Source organism: Cyclopterus lumpus, chromosome 12 (assembly GCF_009769545.1).
Source record: "Cyclopterus lumpus isolate fCycLum1 chromosome 12, fCycLum1.pri, whole genome shotgun sequence".
In the NCBI taxonomy this organism is placed as follows: domain Eukaryota; kingdom Metazoa; phylum Chordata; class Actinopteri; order Perciformes; family Cyclopteridae; genus Cyclopterus; species Cyclopterus lumpus.
Window position 1 is genome coordinate 13,614,595 of NC_046977.1, and position 13,460 is coordinate 13,628,054.

The 13,460-nt window shown below is 42.0% G+C and overlaps 1 protein-coding gene across 2 annotated transcripts in view; it reads left to right on the forward strand.

Annotated features, from left to right (window-relative positions):
- The first annotated feature begins 2,812 nt into the window (after positions 1–2,812).
- The window catches only part of vldlr (very low density lipoprotein receptor), a 40,734-nt gene continuing 30,086 nt past the window's right edge, over positions 2,813–13,460 (forward strand). For both annotated transcript variants that reach the window (XM_034547314.1, XM_034547315.1), the window contains exons 1-3: positions 2,813–3,252; positions 9,575–9,694; positions 12,183–12,305. In XM_034547314.1, coding sequence (XP_034403205.1) covers positions 3,180–3,252; positions 9,575–9,694; positions 12,183–12,305 — 316 coding nt within the window. In that variant the 5' untranslated portion in view covers positions 2,813–3,179. The remainder of the gene's footprint in view (positions 3,253–9,574; positions 9,695–12,182; positions 12,306–13,460) is intronic.

Sequence of the window (13,460 nt, forward strand, 5' to 3'; positions counted from 1 at the left end):
AAACTATAAAGTCACTGTCCTGGCTGCATACAGAGGACCACCTCCACAGGGGCGCAGCTGGAAGCCAAGGATAACCTCAGGGAGATGGACGTTCCATGGTATCTAAATTTGGCATGGAACAAGAAAACAGAGCAGCCAATAAATACCATGAGTGCCATGTCCGGCACGTTCTCACACTGCCGTGCAAACGACTTCAGTTCCTTGACTCCTTGATTGAGAAGTTGCAACAGCACCGAGAAGATGCAAGATTGCGGAACCGGCTTTGTGTGTCGCTGTCTGTGGTGCTGAACGGCACTTATGAGGCCAAACAGAGATCCCAGCAGGTTTCTAGACTGATCACTCATGAGCGAATTAGCATGCTGAATATGGTCCAGCCATCCAGAAATTATATATAAGCATCCATGCATTCTATGCTTGTTTATTATTCTGACAATACGTTTGTGTTTTATTCCACCGCCACTGTGCTTTAGAGTACTGACTTCTTCTTTTTTTTTTATCTACTCCTAATTTAAGTGAAATACATTACTTTATATACATCAATGCTGTGGCTCATTATAATAATTATTTGACAAGGTCACGGCTCATTTTGGAGAAGATAAATCAGTCTGGTGTGGTATTAAGTCCCAGCAGAGCCTTGTTTTCCTTCTCTCGACGGGCTAAGTAGAGAAAATACAAATCCCCCCCCCCACCCCCCCCCCACCCCCACCCCCCTACCCCCAACAGAGAGATAAAGAAGCTTCCCCTTTGGCCACAAGCATCTTCAGAAACCTGGCCCTGATCTGGGTGTGATTAAATATATGCTTGCAGCCAGTGACGAGAGCCCCCACAGCTTCCCGGTGAGATGAGGATAAAGCTGTTTGGTCTGGAGAAGTGTTGCTATCTGTGGGCTGTGTGCAGTCTGCCTTGAAAGTGTCGCTTCATGGATTTGAACATGATGAGATGAAAATGACAAGCTAAAACCCTGCTGGGCCTTGTTTTATAATCCATCTGCAGCTGAGTTCCATTGCTTTTTCTTTTTGTTCCCCTTTTGTAACAGACGGCTCTCTGTTGCTTGTTGTTTTATATAACCAGCCATCAAGCTGCTGTTTCATTGCACATTGCTGGACACTACTTGACATTGTTCTCCACCCTCCTGCTGGGAGCCGCTCCCCAAGGGCCGGGCCTTACAAATATATTTGTTTCCAAGTTATACGTGTAAAGCCTTGACGCCAATATACATTGGTGCTTTGCAAAGTAAACATAGTTGTGATGTAAGAACATTGTCATCTAGTAAATAACTAGGATGTCTTCCATAGAAAATCAAATTATTCTCTTTCTAATCCCACATGACACTGACAGAACAATTATAGTTGAACATGCATGTGGGAGAAAAGTGGCTTACACAGAGCCACCTGGTACTGTAAATGTTCACCTTGGGTGGTGTGCAGGTTGATTTCCATGCGGTGGCATCTAGCTGCCATGTTTAAATAGAATAAAATCATTAGCTTCTCTAAAGCAACCAATCAGCTTGCAGCCAACACAGACTGGTCACAGTGGCGTGCTCCGTTTTTGTTTATACCTTTTATTTGAAAGCATTTCCATAAATGCTAAACTCAGGGCAACCTTCACATGTCTCAACGCGTCGAAGGCTGAGCTGGCTGACGGGCCTTTAAACTCATGGATTTATTACATTTCTTGATTGGATTTCATTGCCTCCGTTGTGGTATACGCACCCTCAGCGTGCTGATTTGGTTCTGAGCACCCCAACCAACGCCAAAAGAGTGGTTGATTTCACTCAATTCTGGTATGTTTACTGATCAACAACCGCATCTCCCCTAGAGATATACGGTGACCACTTTCTCTTTCTCTCTACTCATTGTTTCGCCAACGCTCTTATTCCTCCCAGCAGTTACTGCGCTTGTTATCAAGTGAAATAAGAAGAGCGGGTGGATTTAGATTTCTAGTGTCATCTTCACTGTTCAGCTCCCTGCCAGTGAGCTTGCAAATAATGATTTTCCACAGTTGTATTTTCATAAAAGACTGGATTTCCAACCGTTATATATGACATTGGTGTGTGTGTGTGTGTGTGTGTGTGTGTGTGTGTGTGTGTGTTTGGAGGTCTCTGCAAGAAAGAGATACTGACAGTCAGAGAGAGACACTTCCCCATAAAGAATTTTACAGCAGTTTGTGTGTGTGTTTTTTTCAGGGGATGTAAAAATCTGGGACAGATTGAGCCTTGGGGTGTATCAGCAGGCGTCAGCCATCACTGAAGATGAGGCTCAATCCTGATAAGAACTGATGGGAGCCTATGAAACCTGGCAGCACGCGCAGCCCTCTGGAAAATCCAAAAGGCATGGTGATCAAAATGGGGAAAAATGGCATCAGGCACACGGAGGGAAGAAAATGTAAGAGCTGAGTTTGGTTACGAGATTTTAACTCATTGAAAAAAAGCTGCTCTCACAAGATGATCAGCAATGCAACCCACAGGAAACAGATGGTGCTTTTGAACTGTTATGGATACTTTTATTCTATAGCTGCCCAAATAATAACTTGATCTTCTGTCATTTTGATATATTGATGATAATTGTGATTTATTTTCTTTCTTTTTCTTATTTGTATACAATACCTGATATATACATATATATATATATATACGTATATATATATAGATAGATAGATCTATTAGAATAGTAAATAAAGTATGTAAATAAAGTCGATATCATCATAATTGTATTATTTTATGCGGATGGTGAAGGGTTAACACTGTTCCAAGACGCAGCCTATAATGAGGGAGGAATAACATCCTCAACCGTGACGGTCTCCGTGAAGCACCATTAACAAACCGGTTACCGGGGCCGCTCGTCAGCGTCAACTTTTAGGAAATGGGTTTCAGCTTGAGAGGTGTGAACCGGAGCCAGGACGGCCCCCACGGCGCGTGGTAGTAGAGCGAGCTCAAAAGGCGCGTGGTCTGCGCTACGACCGCCTCCGTTCAATTCGCACTGCCCCTCTTTGAGCACAGTTCTGTTCGGCGCGTGCTGCTGCTCGGTCGGTTGTCTCTGCAGGAGCCGCGAGTCTGTTTTACGTGTGCGGTTTGCGCGTGAACCGACCGAATCAAAGCCGAAGCAGGCCGGCGCGAGCCAGCAAGGCAGATCGGCAGCTCGCGAGCGCTCAGCTAGCAACCGCACGTTACGCTGCGAGAGATGGTTACGTCCGCTCCGGGGATCCTTCTGCTGCCCATGCTAATATGTCTCCAGCACTGCATTCACGTCCACGGTGAGTCTCGAGTCCTCTGTATGCGCGTGTGCGTGTGTGTGTGTGTGTGTGTGTGTGTGTGTGTGTTCGTGTTTGTGTGTGTGTGTGTGTGTGTGTGTTCGTTGAGAACGAAGGCGCTGTGAAACTCGCACTGTCCTGTGAGGTTAGCTAACATTACCCAGCTGTACACCTGTCTTGGCTGCTCCTTGAAGGAATGACCGTGCTTGTCTACACCTTGGGCTCGGCAACCTTGCGCCTCTTCTTGCCCCCCCCCCCCCCCCAAAATACCCCAACTAACGTCTTTCGGGGGGCTAAAATCTATTTTTTTGTGTAAACGTAACATTTTATTTAAAAGGAATGTGTTCGTCTTTAAATGAGATTCATTAGGCTTGAGTGTTTGCTCGCCTGTAGAAATGCAATGGGGTAGAGAAAGGGGGGGATGGAGAGGCCCGTGTGGTTTGTCGCCTGCTGAACAGCTACTGCTACTCATCCATGGTTGGTTAGCCCTGTGGTTAATTAATTTCACCCTGAAACAGACACGCAGTCCTTACGAATAAACCCATTCTTCTTGTCCTGCCTTAGCCTCTATGCGTGTCCTGATTTTTCTCTTCCACTGTGGGGATTCTCTCCTGCCTTCACCACCCCCAGCGAGGCTGGTAATTTATTAATTTATTCCTTCCCCATGCCTGGGATGGCATGGGTAAGGGTTTACAATGGCTTGATATAGCGCTATAAAACTGGTAGGTTGGAGCACCGCAGTCCTGGTATGGAGGGGGAGGAGTTATCGTGGCCAATTACGGGCTGCAGGTGACCCCCGCCCCCAATAAGGGCCTAATTGAGTGGCCAAGGTTGATTTTACTATTACCAACTCCTGGTAATTGAGTTTGCAGCAGTGCTGCAGATGTCAATACTTTTCAGTTAATCAGAAATAAACGAAGATTACTGGTTGCTTTTAATCTGTGAAATGATTATCTGGAAGAAAAAACAAACTTGTTCCAGCTCTACACATTACTCCATTATGTTCATTTAAAAAAGACCCCCCCCATCTTTTACCATCTTCTCTTTAATTTGTTTCTGATGACTATACTGACTTTGGTTGGTGCAGCCAAAAATGTTACACTACCTTATGCCAAAAAGATTGCAGTCCATTGAGTTTTTTTTCTTTTAGTACTGTGACTAATTTTATGAGCTGTTCAATGAGTTTGAGATGGAATTGCAGGACCGTGATATAGTATGAAGATGGTATGAAAATCCTTGCTCAAGCCTAGTTGCTGACATTGGAGGTTCCTTTCTGGCTCCCATTATATGGGCTATGTACACAACATTGGCATAGTTATATTAAGGCAGTCAATAATAATGTCAGTTGTAGTTTTGCAGGCAGGTTAATTATGAAATGGTGCAGAGGGTTGTGTTGGGCTACTTGTGTTTTGCAGAGTCTCTTGAAAGCCTACCTACTGTGGAAAATGTCCCTTTGGAGGAAACGGTGAATCAAAACTAGTGCTTGCAATGTGCACACTCTCCCAGTAGCATACACCCACCACCTAATTCTCATTCTCAGCTCCACACACAGATTGAGATTGTGTGAGCCTATTTGAAAAAGACGTAACACAAATTAGCACCAAGAGCAGCAACGCTTGCCTGATTTAAAGTGGATGTATTTTTCCTCCACGGTTACTGTGATACTATGAGACCCAGATCCTCAGCTATATGGGGGGAGGTGAGGAGGGGGTGCACTTGATTCTTTATGTGGGCGGAGTGGTGGACAGAGGGAGGAGTACAGCGCAACCATTTCTGTTACTGGGGAAAATTGCATTACCATGACCTCCAGTGTGACAGCATTTCTACAGCGCACAATGATCCACTATTTGGGTAGACGGTCCATTTGAGCTGTCTGTTGAATCTATGTTTACAAACCCACGGGGAATACTAGCAGGGGAATAATAATGTGAAGTGAGCTGTGATTTTTACTTGCATCTTCTGTTAATTGCTGTATAAAGATAATTGGCCTTCTAGGTTAATCTAGATTTTCATCAACACCTTTGCTTGCATGCAACAGTAAGTGTATGAGGGTCAGTCAGCAAGAAATCAATTTCATATTGCATCATAAGAACATTTATTCCTTTTAAGAAGTCATAATATTTCAACGAATGCCACATATTTTGTGTGACTCTGACACTATTATCACAGTCTTGCTGTCTGTCCAAATGATTACCTGGAAAATGGACCCAAACATTTACCCATGCGCTATACAAATGTCCTTTTATTCAACAAATATGTTTTAGACCACATTTTAGGTTTGGACTTGACAGTCTGCAGCCACAGGAGAAATGTTGCTGGCTCGAGTTATGTGTTCTAATGCATCTTTAACTAATCTTGCATTAATTTATGTAAACCCACAACAAAAAAGACAAAGAAATTGAAGACATAGAAGCCATGCCATTAATCATGCAAGACAACATGTTGAAGGCTTCCTTAAAGTTACTATTTAAGTCTTTTGTGTTGCTGATTGGCTCAAAGTGCAGGGTGTGCAGTTTTCCAGACAGCAAGTCAATGGGTTTCTGTAGAGACACTAAGATAGTAACCCCAGATAATACACCCTTGAAGAAGCAAGACACGGTAACGTAAACTTCTTTGACATGTTAGAAAATGCTAAAACTACATAAAGTACACATTATTTGTACTTGAGGCGCTTAACTGTGTATCCGTCAAATGAACTGCTGAAAAAACTCACTCCTCAAAGTCTGCTTCCTTTTTTTTTTTTGATACTTCTATAGGTCACATGGTGGTTTGCTCTTTATCAACACGGGACTAACTGGTCACCGGGTGCCTGAGGCTCCGTCTGCATTAAATGTGCGTCAGCAGTAGGTCAGGCTGAGATGAGTCAGGACCTTTTTGGTTGGTGTGAAATATTTCACTTATGAAACGACTCATGATGACGAAGACAGGTGTGTTTTGCTTCAGGCTTTTTCTAATGTGTAAGAGTTTGTGCCTTTTGCAGCACAACTGGTGTAAGTGGTCCCTTCCAGTTCCTTTCCTGTTTTTTGTTTCTGGCTTAATTGCATCATGTGGTTAAATAATCTGGCACAACCAGCGCTCCACAAGAACACTGGATAGTATACACAGGGTAACTATCATCCAAGGGTGAACAGTTCCCATACCTGTGCATGGGTATCTGTGACTTTAATAATCACACTTGCCACTTCATGAGCAGATTACATGGTTTTTAAATGGATAGATAAAGTTGGAATCTGAAAGCAACACGCAAGTCAGGATTTGATTAAATCTGTCTTTCTACATCAAGTCGGGTGACATTTAGGGCTTGAGGTTTTTGTAGGATAAAGAGTGAATTGTGGCATTAGTGAAAAAGATCTTTGAGCGGTATCCCAGTGATTGTGGTGCCGAGGCAAACTGAGTCTCAAATGGACAAGATGTACCACATTCTTGAATCGGCCCAGTGTGTCTGGTTAAGTATAGATCATTGTATAACCAGAACAAGTTGCTGTACAGGGCCCGACTTGCATCACCAGTGGGATGCTCTGATCAAAAGCTTGCAAAACCAGACTTCAGTTCAATTACAGCAACATTTTTGTGAGGTGAAATTTCCAGAGGCCCTCCAAGCTCAACCCACTGAATGCATGGCAGTGAGCCTCTCAAAGTACAATTTAATAATGGTCTTTCTTTTCCTGGTTGGCTTAAAAAAAAATACAGGAAGTTACTAGTTGTGCCTTGACTCATTTGTCTGTTTCCTCTTTGCATGACAAGGTCTTGGTCAGATACATTTTTTTTTTTTTTTTTTTTTTTTACAAAACTTGTAATGGTTTAAAATGCATTGTTTTAGTTGGATAAATCTGTCTTATTTCCTAAAATGGGTTATTTTACACTTGCAAACACAGGTATGCTGTATAGATATTACGACTAAAGCTGGCCAAAACAATGGAGGGAGATGTATTTGGCAATTACAAACTAAAACATACGAAAATAAGGCTTGTTAAATGTTTGTGTAAAATGAAACAAGGAAACTCAAAAAAGCAGACTTTGGTTAAAGGTTAAATAATCCAGTTGGCACAATGGCATCTCTGCTCCAGCCAGCCAAGGACCTACGTGATGCAGTACACATAACCAAGGCAACAAGACTCGGAGGTTGTCTAATTTAAAAAATGATGTCGTACAAATGTAGACAGTTTTCTGAAATGTGTTTTCCTGTTTTTGTTATACTGAAGAAAAAAGATGGAAGCTGAGAACTCCCGCACCATCTTTTGTCATGGTTTTGAACTCGTTTGGCCCTGTCGTTTCCTCTGTAGCTCTCTATACTCCAATGCTACCCATTGCAAATGTCTGTCTACACAAGGATCTGTATGTGGCTTTTCGTTTCGGTTAATCAAAGTGAATTGTTCTTGTAGATTAAGTAATCAAATGACAAAGCCAAGGTTTCAACTTATCCACTGTCAGTTTTTAAAGATGAGAATTAAAGGTAAATGCTATTTCCCTGCGCTCCAGGAATTTGTAATGGGCAACTCTTCATATTTAATTTTCTGACATTTGTTGAAAACCAGCATTTGTTGCGGCTGCAGTTGGCCTGACATTCAACCGTCTTTAGCTGCAGCACTCTTTGCTATTGAGTTTCTTTACTGGTCAGAGGGTCGCACGGTGAGCAGTATGAACTTTAATGAGGAAGGTTTTCCTGCTCTATGGTGGTAATCAACGCGTTTGGTTCCCTCATTATCTGTCCATTTGTAAATAGTTTGTCCAGATTTAAAACATTGATGTATTATGCTTCAATTGGTGTGCTAGAAATGGTTAATGTGGATGAAAGGTCAGCGCGCCCTCTCCTCTGTAACATGACCGTGGTGTGCAGCTGGTGTAGTCTTGGTTGAATGGAAGTCTGCAGGCTGTTGGCACTGTTGGCTGTATTTCTACCGCCTCCTATGCTGTGAAGTGGACCAGCCAACAGTTCAAAGCCCAAACATACTCTCTGTACAGTGCTGTTTGTGAACCTGAAACTACATCCTATGACTGGTGGCTCCAGCTACATAGTCGGTAGAACCATAGATTGTATAACTTGGGCACCATTTTTATTTATGCAGGTCTTCAGTTGTGTGTTGCTGGCTCAGTTAAAGGACCTAGGCTCCTCAGGTTAAAATTGAATCAAGAGCGAATGTTTCTCTCCCTCAAGGAACTGCTGACCCACTTAAACAGTTTTCGTCATAATGTTGTTTAGTGACTAAATGCAGTTTTAAAAAGCTTTTTTCCATTCGTACAAGAATACAAAACTGTTGTAAAAAAAAAGCTTATTTACTCCTTTTGGCCCCCAAATTTGTTTTGTCTCCTTGCAGCCCAAAAGGTTGACTGGCACAATGTGATCACTTTTTTTTAAATAAAGTAGTTGACCTCTTCAGTGACTCGGCTGCATCTGAATGCTCCTGGGTTTCTATCCTCACTGACAGACACGCAGTCCAGACTAAAACGACTGTCAAGGTCAGACGGTGTTATTTTAAGGCTGCATGCTGCAGTACTAAAGCTCCCTCTCTTGTGGGAGGAGAATTGTATTTTGTGACTTTAGTTTCTATTGTAGTTTCACTATTGTTTCTACCAGACTGAGAATTGATGCTGACACACTTTGACTTCAGCATCGATGGATGCTGTGACTTGTATCTTGATTTCCATGAGCTCGACAATAGCCACGTATTCTCTCCCTCGAATGTTTTTAATCCTTTTGCTTTGCTTAATCTTCAATCTTTTACAATATACCCTTTGGCGTTCATAGGTTTGCTACTTTTTATTTTCGAATGCCACCTCGCTGTTACGATGGTTTGTGATCGATTCCACCGTAAAGTACAATGATAAATCACTAGAAATGTTTTACTGCAAGTCAGGCAAATGGTTTTGGATAATGGAAAGGAATTCCCCTGGTTCCCCTGTTTCCGCTGTCACTTTCTGCGCCCTGCCAGACAGTTAAACAGATGTTAGCCAGTAGACATTTTCAGGACACTGAGCTTTAGTTCCCCACTAAAATATAGATGTGTCATCTTCAGAAAACACAGGAGTGTTCATACATCAGCAGTGTGTGTGTTTAAGTGATGTTTTTTCTCTTCTGTGCATTGCGTTTATAAATGACTGGGATGTTTCAGCCAGTAGGTAAAGCATGTTTCTTAAGAACCTTCTCTGGAAAAAAAACATGTGGAGCTCCCTCAGTGATGGCTGAGATTGGCTCTGACTGCCAGCTTTAAGTACTGCAGGGAATCTTGCCAGGACTAAACAAGAAGCAAATTACATTAAACAAATGGTAAATGTTAATTCTGTCTACATTTTGCACTATAATCGCATACTGTGTCTTCCTCTGCAGGTACGAAGACGGAATGTGAGGCCAGCCAGTTTCAGTGTGGAAACGGTCGCTGCATCCCGTCCGTCTGGCAGTGTGACGGAGACGAGGACTGCACCGATGGCAGTGACGAGAACTCCTGTGGTGAGATGCTAAACGAGCACTGCTCACACACCACTCGACATGTTCTTTTATTACCATGAACACACAGTAGTATAATTAATCCATCCCACATACACCGTCTTGTCTTGCTGCTGTAAATACTATTTGGTTAGAACGCCAAATGTGTATTCAACAACTGAAAGTCTCCATCAAAATGCACCATTTACTCGTGTGATTAAAATGTGCAATCCTAAACTGCAGTTTTGAAATCCTACAAGTGAAACTAAGTTGGTGAGCAGTTTTTGTCCTCGGTAGGAACCTCAAACGGGGACGCAAGAAAATATTAAGTAGGGGAGTTGCACATTGTTTTGTTCATTTGAGAATTTTAGACTATGATAAAAATTGAACACAAGCTTTATCCTTTAATTAAATCATTGTCTCTTACTTATTTGCCTCTTAAAAGTGCTGACAACTCATGAATGTTAGGACGTTACAGTTTGTGCTTTTTCTGTTGAGTTACCATTGCTGCTGTGCAAGACGTGGGCTGGAAATGAATCGTAATGCAGTTAATGTGGCCTTTGATGGAGTGTGGGTGACATAATGACAATCCATCTTGGTTACCATTGAGCATGGTCCTGAGTGCCAAGTGAACAATGTGTAAATTAAGTTAGAAATGGTGTCTGACTGCCAGGTTAAGATTTTACTTTGGTAGGACTGGTGCAAGGAGCTATATTTTTCCATTTATTTTTCACTCCTAGTTATTGTAGCACCACAGCATAGGGTCTTTAAGCCGCTTTACCACCAGCTTTACTTTTTAGTCAAAATGTATGAAAATATCTTGAGCGGCAACAAAGGTCTTTAGCTCCTGTTTTCTCAAACTTAAAACTCAGTCTGTCATGGTATTTAACGTTCTGTTAGGGACCACAGATGATGTAGTTGGAAGCATCTAGGGACTTGTTTGCTCATTATTTCTCACTGGGGTAACGTTACTCTGTAGGTTTCGCCACCAAATCTGGGCTATACCAGTATAGCTAACACTGGGGCTCTTCAGGTTGCATTTGCGATCGTTTGTCGTTAATGTCCTTCCATAGTTTGACAAGCTGTTGCACAGACTTCCAGATGCAATCAAGCGCATCATTTATTTATATTTTATATATCTATATATAGATATAAAAAAAAAAAATGTAATTCAATATCAAATGCCAACACATAGAATTGCATGTTTTCACTACACATTTAAACACTGATGTCGGCTGACATTCAGTATCAGAACCCGCCATGTTAGCTTGGCCCCATCAGGAGACTTCCCAGCATCCCTTGGGACAGAATGACCTGGTGATGGGAAGGTAGCAGCGCAGTGCTAAATATGGATACGGTGTGTGTCCAATACATTTCAGATCTTTCTCCATTTTCTTTTGTCCCTCATCTATCTGGGTCATATGAGACTGGGTGGGAGAGGAAAGAACACGTGAAGGGGGGGGGAAACAGCTGATTGTACTGCAGGGCTATAGGAGGGAAATCGCATAAGCAGAAGGCACCCTCTGATATACATATACAGGATTTTGAAGTTTGAAACAGACTCATTGCTGCGTGCGGTTACAAGTCATGGCATCTCTGATCTCCCATTGAGTGAATAACAGACAGACATGTGAAAGATAAGAATCCAAAATGAATTTGAAGAAGTTTGTTAAAGAGGCCCGCTGCGACTTGCTTCTGTCGTGATGCAAATTGGGAGTTGGTTGTTTCTTGGGTTCCTATTTGTATTCTGGTCAGACGGACTGAGCAAAGACCTCAAGGAGACGCATAAGGCCAGTGTAAACATGGAGCTGCTGTGAGTGCAGGGGTTACCCTTGTTATAAACTATAAATCCCTCAAGTTTGTCCTGATAAGTTTGGCTGTTAATTTGCAGCTCCATATATGTATACTGTAGCATACCCTTTTTTACTTGCCTGTAGTTCATATGGTGCAAACTCTTGGCCTAATGGCTAAACAGTTGTCAGAATCTCCCATTAACTATGAAGCACTGAAGCTAACTTTAATGTTGGCTTAAGCTGCTTCGGTACCGTTATGTCAATAGTAGATTAGGGCAGCCTCCAAATGGGTCGCAAGGGAAATCTCAAGGTTGCCAGATGTTGAAAAAGATATAAAACCAGAAAAAAAATCTCATGGTCAAGACTGAGTTTTCTTTGTCACTTTATATGTGAAATGTGTTTGCAATTTTTTTAATTTTTTTTTAATGTAAAATTCATACAGCAGTCAAATCTCAAGGATAGTTTTGAATGCCAATGTGGCTCTTGGGCTCTTAATCAGATTGCAACAAATTATAAACGTGTGACCTTTTCACCAGGCGGAGGCTCTGGTTGGGTGTACTGCAAGTCATATTCATGAGATGTGGCATTTAAGGCTTTGTTCTTTTTTCCCCTTCTCTTCCCATTATTCATGCACTTGTGTTTCTTTGCAAGATGTTTTATTAAAGAACATGACGTCTCTCTGTCCTCTCTATAATGACTCTCTCTTTCTCCCATTCCAGTTAGAAAGACTTGTGTGGAGATTGACTTTGTGTGTCGCAACGGCCAATGTGTCCCGAAACGATGGCACTGTGATGGGGAGCCAGACTGCGAGGATGGGTCCGACGAGAGCGTAGAAATCTGCCGTGAGTAGATGGTTTCCTCTTTTACGAACTGCACATGTTTCAATTAAGCTTTTGTTCAGAGTTTATTATGATTTAACTTTTTCAAACCGATTTTAATTTTCCATCATGCTTGAATATTTTCAAATTCAGATTTTGCATCTAAAATGTGATGTTGGATAAAAGTAAAATTGGCACCTCGTCAACCAGTTTGGCATCAGTAATGATAAAACACGAAGAATTTAAGTGTTCACATGGGGAGATTCTGCATAATGAGTAATTGAGTATGTAGCTGCTGAAGTGATATCAGGACATTTGGTCAATTTGAATTTCAGAGCACATCAACTAAGACAATATAAGATAACTAAGATAATATATTGTAAACAAAATTTCCATGAGGCCGAAAGATGTGTAATACATACGGCTGATTACTCCCGGAGTTGGCTTGGCAACCAGCAGAGCTGTCTGAGTGCATCGTCGAGATTTCATGCGGTTTCTCACCGTAGCAGAAATTCAGACACTTAAAAGCGGTGTGAGGTTGGGTCCCCTGTGAGCTGCTCTGTTTAAATGGAACTAAGGAGAGCTGCTGAGCTTTAAATGGTACAGCTGTGATGTGAGGTCTTGTCGTGGTGCTTGTTGGTATCAAAGATGAGCGTGGATGAGAAGCGTTTACTGGAGTTGTTTTTAATGAGACTCGTCTGCGCTGCTGTCACTGTTGACACAAATGGACTATGGCGTCTCCTCAGGTACAGAGATGAACGGCAGAGGGAAGATGAAGGCACTTCGTCAAATGCATGTTGGTTTGATATTCATGCTTCCTTACATCTTTCTGAATGCCAAAAGCTTTTTTTTTTTTAAAGAAAACTAAAGATACTGTAAGTAAATAATGAACATGATGAAACTGTCAGCAGCTTTCTTTTAAAACCTTTTTCGTACTGTTTCTTGGGTGCTTAAGCTTTTCTGTATGCCAGTTCAACACGCCGCTGATTGATTTTACGGCAATCTGAAACAAAACGATACAAGTTTCCTGTTTACTTTGACTTGACTGCTTTGGCATATTTGATTATACTTTTAAGATGGTCACTCAGACGTACAAAAGTAAACTACGAGATGGACTATCTAGGATTATTAAGTTTACACTCTTGAGAAATAGCCTTTCAGCAGACTTGTGGTGTTGGT